The 11,951-nt window shown below is 39.2% G+C and overlaps 1 protein-coding gene across 1 annotated transcript; it reads left to right on the forward strand.

The window, feature by feature from the left end:
- Positions 1-1,730: 1,730 nt before the first annotated feature.
- Positions 1,731-5,033, forward strand: LOC117470132 (toll/interleukin-1 receptor domain-containing adapter protein-like). Its single transcript, XM_034114698.1, has 3 exons — positions 1,731-1,934; positions 2,903-3,514; positions 4,079-5,033. The coding sequence occupies exons 1-3, from the start codon at positions 1,928-1,930 to the stop codon at positions 4,231-4,233; spliced, it is 774 nt and encodes a 257-aa protein (XP_033970589.1). The 5' UTR covers positions 1,731-1,927; the 3' UTR covers positions 4,234-5,033.
- Positions 5,034-11,951: the final 6,918 nt, after the last annotated feature.

An 11,951-nucleotide genomic window follows, 5' to 3' on the forward strand; every position in this document is an offset into this window, starting at 1 on the left:
TACTATTCCGTAGCATGCACTATGTATCTTATAGCTGAATAAAATTGTTTCCCTCTCTTTAAAAAAAATCAAGATTGGGTCACACAGGGCTAAATAGCACATTATTCATAATTAAAAAACAGACATCAGGATAATGTGAATATTGTGACAATGACGAAACAGTTGAGCACATTTTTTTGTGTTGCTATGTCCAAGATACCAAGACCGTTTATCACTAAAGAAAGCAAAGCACTGAACAAAAACCATACAGAATTAAATATAATAGAGATTTTGCAAAGGAGTTCAGGGGATGTAACATAGGCTACAGGGCAGTGTTTAGGTTTTTTAAAAAGAACAGGAATTATATTAAGGATTTAGGGTTATACCGGTTATACCGTGCTGACCCACACTCCATTCAAAAAGGTGGCGGTAAATGCAACTTAAAGCTGTAGAAGGAGTAAAACAAACTCAAACCAGTGCACTAAGTTAATTAACAACAACAAAAACATTTAATGTAACATTTAATGTATCATTTGACTTTAAATACACATTTCCTACAGTATTGCTATTTGCTGCTACTTTCTCCTATATTTCAGATGGAAATGTTGTTTATTTTGCCCTAATTTATCTAGCTGATCAAGATTTATTGAAAATACAAAAGATATGATCAGATGTGTACATTAAACTAAACCACAGTAATCCATAAGTAGGCATAGATTAATTAAATTAGTTTTAATAGGCTAAACCATATAGGCTACACGTTATAGTGTACAAACAGCGTCCATTTTTTCTGCATTGAGTAGCCTACTTTTTATTTCAAAATCACACTTTTTGAATATCACTTCCCTTTATTCAACAACCAACATTTCAAGGCAGGACTCCTTTGTAGGTAATACTCTGACAGTATAAATTGATACTGTCACTAAAAACAGGAATACATTCCCCAGTTTTTTCTTGTCTCTGGGAACAGGGACATTTATTTCACTTCTCTTTTACTTTCATGTTGAAATGCTACTGCGGTTTTGATTGAACCAGTTCCTTACACATGGCAGGTTAGAGGACATTAGCCTTTTAACTGAAAGTGAGAAGTGGTTGCTAATGGTGTGCCAGGGGGTACTATTGCAAAGGATGTTTTTTGTAAATCTAATATTATGCCAGCTTGCTTCATACTTCCTTCATTTGACTGCATGACATCATTGCCTCGATTGTATCTAATCTTACACAAAAAAATGTAACCGCAGCAAATGTTCAGCTGTGTGTATGGTGATTGTTTGGTAAATGTCAATGTTCTTGTACTTACACATGTCTTTTTTTGTATCTTTTTCTACAAAACAGAAAGTATTAGGTCAAGATTATAAAATATGTAAATGTAAATAAAACCACAGACACACACTAGACACACACACCCAAACACATACATTGTGGGAGGAAAAGGGATTTGACATTAGCTTCCGTCGTTTTAAGTTGTGGATTACAACGGTTGATGCTGTCCTTCCTCTTAATTCGTGTTAATAGTAATAGAATAATAGTATATTAACATTCACATCACAAACTAGTGTTAATCTAGCTAAGGAAATGTTCTTTTTCTAGAAAATCTGCTATATTAAATTGCTTGCTTTTAAAGAGTTAACTACGTGCTTAATGGAGTATAACGTTTAGCACACTTTGCATTTGCAATTTGAGTGAACATGCTGAGGGTTTTCTTTCAGCAGTAACCAACTTCCTCTTTTCTTTTGGTGATGTCAGTGAAACTCGACAGCCGGTTTCCTCTCTCTTTGTTACTTTCTGTTGCTGTCATTTGATCATTTCACATTGTTGGTACAGTTATCATCTCTGAGTAACGCGTGTATGGGTCAGTGGAAATCTTTTTAAGTAATGACATCTTTAAACAATCTTTTACTGCAAGGATTTTGTGGAGGTATTGAGCATACAGGATGTAGTTAACAACATGCATGGTAAGTTAAGTCATTTATTTCTCATGCAAACGTTATCTTTATCAGTGTAAATACTGTTAAATCTGTAACTTTCTTATGGGTCATTCCAGGATTGGAGGACAATTTAGACATCAAAACTTTTGAAAATGAAATCCCTTTATTTTATAGTTTTCTGTTATGTATTTAAGAAACACAGATAGTAAAGCATAACAATCAATCAGGCATCAAAGTACACCTTTTATTAGATGTTTTATTTGTTGCTTTCATCAGCGCTCAATGGTGTGCTAGAACTCAGGCTAGAACTCAACAGAAATCAATTGTAAGTTTATTGTAGAGAAACATTGTCAGTGCTATGCTAAATTATACATGAAATGTAATTTTAATTAAGGTTGAATTGCACGAAATGCAATTCTGCATTGGATATAATGCCACACTCATTCAAGACTCAAAAGATAAGAACAAATAAACGAGACTTACCTTGGTCTGATGTAATTTCCTCTGTGTCCGCCAAGCTAAAGAGGTTTCTGTGTCAGGATGGCACGCATGTTGTGGGATATACCTTCAGTGTAAAGTTACTGTTATTCAAAATATGTTTATGATTTAACAAATTGCTTTGACCATTACAGGAGACCCATCTCCACAAAATAATAGCAAAATAAGTCAATACAATTTTTTTTAAATGTTATTTTTTTATATATCTAAATGCCATTTTAGGGGGTGCTTGGGAGCTATTAGATATTTTAAATAATATTTTGAAACCACTTATTCTACAACTTTATTTACATTATGTCTAAGGACAAGTATATTTAACACAATAAGTGCATGTTTTAGCATTTTGGGCATGGATTATTTGAAATGTCATAGGTGGGACAGAAAATGTCCTAAATGATCCACATAACTTTTAATTGTAATTGTTATCAGACTTTGTGGTTTTTAAGTGGACTAGGGAGAACTCATGGAAATCAACATATTTTTCTTTCTCGTTTAAGGATGGTTCCGGAAAATCGTTAAATCAAGAGTAACTTCATCAGCACAACATGAACAAGAGGCACATGTGCCAAAAAAGTCAGTGTGTTCTGTCAGCCGTGAATCCTCTTCATCTATATCCCCATGCTGTTCTCTGTCATCATCATCACTGGGGACAGCCCCTTCAAAACCTCAGCAGCCACATTCTGCTCCGAGTTCACGACGATGGAGTCGAGAGTATGACGTGTTTGTGTGTAACAGCTCTTTCCAAAGTGACATTGAGGAGGCTTTCCGCCTGGTCTCTTTCCTGGAGGCTTCTCCCCGCAGTCTAAGGTGCTTTCTTATGCAGAGAGACGCCTGTCCAGGAGGTGCAATTGCCACAGAGTTTTGCCAGGCGATGCAGAACAGCCACTTAAGGGCTCTTCTTATCACTCCAGACTTCTTGCAGGATGGATGGTGCAAGTATATCATGCATCAGGCTCTAGCTGAGGGGCCTATGTCTAATCGGATCATCCCCCTGCTTCAGAACCTGTCCCGCTCTCAGTGTCCTCCGGAAGTGAGGTTCTACTACCAAATTGACCTGAGCAGTAACCCTGAACGAGGTTATACCCTCGTCAACAAGACTGTGCTCAATTGTAAGTAATGTACAACACAACCAACAACTTAACTTTGGGCCAGTAACACAAGGATACATTGAGCCTGGTCTTTGCCCAAAGTTTAACCTCATATCTGTTGAATGTTGTTTTCAACCAACTGTTTCCTCTTGTGAAATATGTGGTTCTTGAAAACTCCCCCCAGCTATTTATTTCATATATGTGGGACGTCAAGTCAGAATCAGAAAGCCTTTATTCGTCCCAAAGCGGGGAAGTTTACGTGGTCACATCAGCAATGTACAGATAAAAGGCCAAAGGAAAAAGAGTACTTACCAATCAAATTAAAAAGATTGGCACATGTTATAAGGAAAAAACAAACAGAGTAAAGTAACATCATTTTAAAAGCAAGTTAAGATATAAAAGTATTGAAAAGGCCGGTAATGGAAGCAGATTATAGAAATACATACAAAAATAAAGCCTACATTTCACATAAGTATTGAACATTAGATGTGGTACTGCATAACCGTTTTTATGTTTACAAAAGTGTTCAAAAGTCAGAAGTACAGAAGTCCTCCTTAATAATCTCATCCTTTTTGTCTTATACAGACCTGGAAAACCTGGATAAAAATCAGAAGACACTGGATTACAGCATGGACAGCTCTAGCAATGGTGCAATAAGCCTCCCCAAAGAAAGAGAAGCTGATACTCAAGTATACGACCCTGCTGGGATGCCAACTGAGAGTGATATAGAAGAAAGATGATTGCTAAAACGTTATAAATAATGGTGACCTAACTAAGGTGCATTGCTCTCAAAGGACAACACTACTGTCAACCTCAGTGACCCTAATAGCACATCATTTTGGGACTTAAAAGAAAGTTGGCCTAATTCTTTTGCTCGTATTTTTTGTGCATAACCAACACTGGGTGTGTGTGTGTGTGGTACGGATGTGCATACAATGAACAGGAAACTGTCGGTTCCAAGCAGCCCTGGGGCGTATTTCCTGTATCAGATCTAGAGAAGTTCTCCCTGGCCTAACATGTGTAGTGGCAATTTCTTATATTACTTTATATGGTAAAACCAAATTATGATATTATACTGAGAAATTGTTAGGTCAGCTCAACCTGTTGTTCACACGGTAGCTTCCTGCCAAGGTCGTACTCGAACAATAAGGCTCTTGTTCCTTATGAGAGCATAGTAAGACAACAGTTAGGAGAAGGTGTTATCTCTTTCCTTTTGCACAGCAACAGTCCTCTATAAATCACACACACACACATTTGCCTCTGTGTCCACTCCTGCAAACCACTTTGTATTTTGCAAGACCTGTACCTACAAGCTTGTATGAAGAACTACTAAGACAACTCTGTTTGCTTTCACCAGTTTATTATTGATTACTCTCATTGTACATCTTTACAGTATTGACGAGGTTAAAATATCCCACAACTGTTCATACAATGAACAGGAAACTGTCGGTTCCAAGCAGCACTGGTGCGTATTTCCTGTATCAGATCTAGAGAAGTTCTCCCTGGCCTAACATGTGTGCAATAAATGTGGTTGATGAGACACATATCGTGGGCATTTGCGTTCACAGTCTCAGCTTGTTACACATAATCAAATTTGGTTACAGCAAGCACCATAAATGCACGAGATGTTCCTTTTAACAGAGTCAAATATGACAGACTAAAGTTACAGTGTTCAAAAAGATTGTACATATAGTGGCTATCCACTAGATGGTGTATTTTCTTTCTTCCACCCAACCAAGTGCAAGTCAGGGTATGCCAGTCATGAAGGTGTGATCTTTCTGGTATAAGTTTCAAGCCTTTTCTTTAATCCACAATGAGAAATATGATGTTGCATGCGTTTGATTGTAAGTGTGAGAGTGAGAGGGAAACACCCAGCCACAACAAAATGCCAGTGGCTTGACCTTTTCATTGAACTGGGACTTTAAGAAATACCAGAGAGAATAAACCTCTACTTATGAACACAGTAAGAGTTCACATCATGTATGGCTCTGGTGTGCTGGTGTTAATATTCTAAGTAGCAGTATTTCTGACTGTGCTCATCTAGTTAAAACAAAGTCTGAACATGTCGAAGAGTTGGAAGGAAAACACTTTAATTTCTTCATCCAAAACCAAAACTCTTGGTGATTGAATGTCCTTGGCAGCACCTGCCCTTTCAATCATAAATCAAGCATATTGGCATGGCTTCATTTCAGGTGGTTGGCATTTGAACCACTTGATGTAGTGGTTGTTGTTTTTTTCTCTTTTTCATCATCTGCCCACATAAAATACATGTTCTTTTTCAGATTTATATTAATGTAGTTTCATCCTCCGCTGCTTATATCCCCCTAAACAACCACATTCAACACCGCAATAAAAAAAAGACCCTTGATAATCTCCTCCTATTCTGCAAGCTAACATTGTATCATATATTTAGACTAATCTCTAAAAGGCACAGATGTTCGAGGCTTTGTTTATGCTATAGCACTCTCTTCCAGATGACACACACACACACACACACACACACACACACACACACACACACACACACACACACACACACACACACACACACACACACACACACACACACACACACACACACACACACACACACACACACACACACACACACACACACACACCGCCAACAGTGGGCTAAAGTCTTGAGCTGCAGAATGCATCCGTAAGCTATGGAGTGAACATGAGGGGAGCATCAGGGCTTGGACAGCAATATTTGGGTTGACACTATTAGGTACCTTTCATATCAAACCCTACAGAGAGAAAAGGAAATATTGTTAGGACAGAAGCCTTGCGGATAAAAAGAAAATAGCTAGGAAGAATAATACAAAACCAAAGAGACACAATAAATATTGTTGAAGCCCAAATGCAGGACTCTGAAAAGATGAAAGTTCACTGCATGGCTGGCTTAAATGTGTAAGAAAGGGATAAAGTTGTCGGATAAGTGGGGATAGGATTAATTAGCATATATATCAATGAAAAGTTGAATAGTAACCATAATGTTTAAACATTTTATACAACTCCTAATGATTGAAAAAGATGAAAAAGGAAAAGTTTGAATGGAGTATGAATCAGAAGATAAAAGTTGAAAATGCAAGAAAAAGCAGCTGAAGCAGTTTTAATAATTAGAAAAGTGTTAAAAAGATGAAAAGTGCTAAATATAGAATGTTAGATTAAAGTATACAACCGAGAATAGAAAAGGGTAAAAACATCCATTGGGTTTTATGTGTGTCAAATTGCACTAATTAGCTAATCACAATAGGCGCGTTCACACCAAGTACTTTTCCCACAGTAGTTCCTGAGAACTTTAGTTCATGAGAGTTCTTTTAGTTCTGACGAACTAAAGCAGATCGCGTTCACACCAAAATGAGTTCCTGGGGGTGGATTAGGCAAATGAGCCGCTGACGTCACTTCTTCTTCTTCTGCTTAGCTTTTCCTGGCAGGCCGCAAACAACTTCACGGCGAGTACAGTAGGTGGCGGTATGCACCTTAAAGTTGCAATCCGCCAAAAAACCGAGAGAAGAAGAAAAAAAACTTCCGCTTCCGCTGTATGCTTCTGTTTACCTTCCGACCTCAGTCAGACACGCTATCATGAGGTTGTTAACATCGCAATTTATCAGTGGATGTTTGCTGGAACTACTTTTTAACAGCGTGTTTCCTGACGGACACACACAGCGTGACTCCGGTCAGGTAGAGACCGGTCTCAAGTCAGCACCGATGCAGACTCGCTGTTTGAGGGCTTGATAGTAGTGATGGGAATTATGGCTCTTTGAAGGGAGCCGGATCTTATGGCTCCGTTCCTTTCAAAGAGCCGTTCAAAAGAGCCGTTCAAAAGAGCCGTTTTTTTAAGGTTACTAGGTTTATCTGCAAAATAATCACCAGGATAATGATTGACTGTATTGCCAGACCTAATGTCAATAATCGGCATTGTAAACATGACACAAGGTGGCGCCATATCCATGTCATCATGTCAGTGAATGTACTTTGAATTTACCCTCTGTATGTGTTAAGTAAATAAAGTTGCCTTGCCTTGAATGAAATTCACGCAACTCTTAATATTAGTAGTGTGTTTTTAAGTGGCGATGGAGATTATTTGTTGATCCTGCTTTAAAGGATATTTTGCCTTTACAAATGGTGCGCTTTATCACTGCCTGGGTTTTGGTTGAAGTGCATCCAAATGCTGCTGCGTTTTCGCGTTTGGCTCATTTTCCATCCGAAAAACACGTTGTCTACCTGTCCTGTACCACTTGTTATGACTTCTCTCTCTCGCGTATTCCGTTAAGACCCACCCCATCTCACTCCTCGTGCTGAAACCTACCAAACAGAGTAGGGGCGGATCTTCACAGAATACGTTTGGGGAACAAAATCAAGCTTTTTAAAAGGCGAGTGGATTTTGGCAGGCAGTGAGTGCGGACCAACGATTGAACGATAACAAGAACGGCTCTCACCAAGTAGGACTCGGTTCCCCTCGTTCGTACCAAAGAGCCGTTCAAAAGAATCGGCTCGTTCGCGACCGACACATCACTACTTGATAGCCCACTCCCCCTCCACACCTCTCCACACTCGTTGGTTTGGAACAGCACTTAATGTGGCGGACCCTCCGCGCGAACGGAGGGGTAGTGTGTAGGGGTAGGGTGTAGCATGTCGTTGTGTCCCCGAGACACTTCACCCCAAAGTGCTCCTGTGGGGATTGCCCACAGTATTGAGTAGGTAAGCTTTGGATAAAAGCGTCTAACAAGTGACATGTAATGATTCAAAAAGCTTTTGGTGGCCATATTGAATAACAAACCAATGTGGTTTACTTGTTATCCACAGTTTAGCTGCTAAATGTTACCTTTACAAAGCTACGCTGAAAACACAGCAAAGTTCATATAACGGTATTAGGTTAGTTGAAACTAATATTTGTATAGTTAAACTCAACACTTTTCTTTGTGCTCCACATATCTAAATGTATAAAGTGTGTTTTCACCTCCGTTCCCTCCTGTTTGCTGCAGTATGGCAGCAGCGGTCAGGATGGGATCCTCTGTGATCAGATAGTGGTCCTGATGGTGTCCGCTGACCGGGCGCAGGCTGCCTACTCTCAGCGGGGGGGAACTGAACGTGGAAACTGTGTTTCTCTGAGGGATCCTCCATGTAGTCTGAGAAGCCTTCTGAGGAAACAAGGTCAAACTATTTAGGATAATACTATGAGAAGGAACAATGTTTAGGCAGTAAATAGAATTTCAATTACATTTCTACTTAAATGTGCAAAAATATTAGAACATCAGTCTTTGTGGCATGCAGGTAATCAACTGTTTAAGCTTTTACCATTAACATGTAGAATGAATGTTGCAAATTACTTGAAATTATAGCAACTACAATCTGTTGTTTACCTCTATGCATTAGCCACAGAGGTAGCATTATGTCCAGCTAGCATGCTAATTGCTAACGATATATTATCGTTTTATCCCGGAGGGGAAAACTAGTTTCTAATCCTGAGAGAAACACCTCGCCTGAAACACACGATTAGTGCCATGAGTTAGTGAAGCAAATTACAGAACATTGCACTTATTCACAAGTCAAAACGTGTTCATAGCGGGCATGGATGAGAATAGCTAGCTAGCTAGATGTTATTAGCCAGCTTGGACCTAACGTTAGCAAGTTCTACCATGGCTAGCTCGATCTACTGAGCAAATAAAAGTACATCTAAGACCAGTATTGTGCAGATTAAAACAGTGCAGTGCATGTATTTTATTTTACCTTCGTAGTCGTCCCGACATGACTTTGCCAGGTCTGCTAACTTTGCTGATCCACTGAAACTGCATGCAGTAGAAGCTTCAGAATGTGCGAACCTTCGAGTAAATCGCCAGAAGCGCAGACACATCCTCATCACTCCAATTGATTTATTTAGTGTTGCTATAATAACTGCTTTCACAAAAGGAATCTCTTCGGATGTGCTGTCCAGCGAGGAAATACAATGGCCGCTTACAACAAAAAATTCTGAGTCAAACGGGCGTGGTTTGCATTCCGCACAGCCAATCAGACGTACGAACTACATTCTCCCACGACAGACCCTGCTCTGTAGCAGGGACTGAAAAGCGAGTCTCGCGAACTAAGTTGAGCTACTTTAGTTCCTGGGGCTTTTTGGTGTGAACGCAAATATATCGTAGTTCTGATGAACTATTGTGGGAAAAGTACACCAAAGTACTCCGGTGTGAACGCACCTATTGTGAAACAGTATTTGTGGCACCTTTCAAAACTACCTCATGTTAAAAACTGAAAGAGATATTGAAAACAATAGCAGGAGTCAATTATGCTCAATTTATGACGAGATTTGTAAAGCCAAAAGCCAAAGTCACACGGGTAGCCGGCACACTTTTTCCTACCTCTATTTCCTAAAATTATGTATGACATAATGTGAGAACTTTGGGATCAGCAGGTTTAAACAAATATTTTTCAGAAGGTTTGAAACCTCTTCTCTACTCTGGCAGTGAGGTCATCTGTAGCTCTGAACATCCAGTCCCACACATTTCCTGAAATATAAACTGTAATAGTTCAAAAACTGTAATATCAAAAAGCTGAATACAAGGTCAATACATAAATGTTGTAAAAGTTTAAAGTTAGAATCAGGTATCTAGCTTAGTAGGAGTTGCATTTTTTGGGGAAAAAAAACAGATTTTTCCCATTAAGTTACATTGAAGAAAAGCTTAATTTTCAAAATCTATAAAAGTAATTTTAATCAATTTGTGTATGTCTTCTGGGCGACTGGCAGGTGTTGTGTTGCATTCAAATATGTTGCAAGTATTTTCTTTACAAATTCATCTTAAACCCACTTTGAATGACATTTAACCTGTGACTGATCAAAGCCAAACTAGGACAAAGTGTCCCTATTATGACACATTATACCTGTTGGGGAATAATTTGCCCTGCATGTCCTCCTTCACCCTCTGACGCAGCTGACCAACCTTGAGCAGCCGTTATCTCCCATAAGGAGGGGCTGCCAGCATATTGTTGATGTTGCCAGTTTATGACCGGGCAACTCTCGGTGAGAGATAGTTATTGTTGTGGGACACCTGGAACACATCCTTCTCGGGGTGCAGATGACCCCGAGCCATAAGTGACAACAACTGTGATTCAGTGTCCTCAGCTGTTTAGTCTATCTATTGAAGAATGTTGATTATTACACTCTGAACTAGTTAAAACCTCGAGGAGGGTTCTTCAGAATTGATTGTGGCATCTCAACCGTGTGGTCAAACCGTGGCCCGTGACATGTCTTGTGAATTCTCCGGCTGAAGCTCCAAATAAGCCGTCAGTGTTTGCCATCAAAGCTCCAGCTCTCCTCGTGTCTCTCTGAGTCCTGACTCCAATTGCTTACCCCACAATACCCACATGGACTTTTGATCTGAGGTCTAAGTCTAAAACCATATCATCTTTCGAAAGCCTGTCAACAGTCATGCTGTGTCAGCATCCCGGCACTTTTAGCATGAAGCAAAAAATAAAGGGAGGAACCATTTCAAAAACCTCAGGATGGCAAGATGATGTGCTTTGGACCACCAACAGTATGGAAAAGCTCTCAGCTCTCAGTCATGGTGGTCTCTGATGGGCGCGGTAGTTCTGACCTGGATACTTTTTTTTATCTGTGGTGAGAAAATTCAGCTTGCCGTGCTATGGGAAAGCACCAGCTGGGTTAATTAAAGGAAAGCAGGAGATCCAAATATTTCATTTGGTTAGTGAATGTAGGCCGTGCAATGAGACACCAGAAGGCTGCAAGTCAAATACAACAGCACAAAAGTTGTAATCACATTATAAAAGATGATTTCTCTATTCAGTACAGACAGAATGAACAGCATTCTCAGTATGCTGAGTCAGACATGAACTATAATGAAATGATGCAGGTTTGTGAAGGACTGATGCATGCAGGCTCACTCAGATTATTTACACAACGCCGACATTGTCCCGGCAAACATTTGCTTAACATGTAATCTTTAGGTTTACTTTTGTGCAAAACAATGTTTGCCAGCTGATACATTAGAGGAGAGAGCGTTCATTTACAAACTAATTAAATAATTGTCAAAGAAAACATAATCAGTGTTAAAAAAGGAATGCATTTTCTTTGCTTTATAATGACCTGAAAAAGAAACAGCCTTCTACATTAAATTATTTCGTATTATATGATACATGGACTAATAAAAAAGATCCATGGTTATTGTTAACACATTTCTAGTAAAGGTATCATCTATATAAGCCTGATAAAAGCTCACTGAATTTCTCCCTGAGTTTCAGTTTGTTATCTCCTGCATTTACAGAGATTTACAAAATGACAGCCAACAAAAACAATCCTCTCCAGATGTCGGTGCCTCTGGGAGAAGTGTACGACCGAGAAGAGATAAAGCAAATCATCATAACTAGCAGAAGATCACTGACATAGAAAAAAGTTCATTAACCTCTGCATTTTGGTTCCAGACCCACAGGCAGTGTGCAT

This window comes from Trematomus bernacchii, unplaced genomic scaffold (assembly GCF_902827165.1).
Source record: "Trematomus bernacchii unplaced genomic scaffold, fTreBer1.1, whole genome shotgun sequence".
Taxonomy (NCBI): Eukaryota; Metazoa; Chordata; class Actinopteri; order Perciformes; family Nototheniidae; genus Trematomus; species Trematomus bernacchii.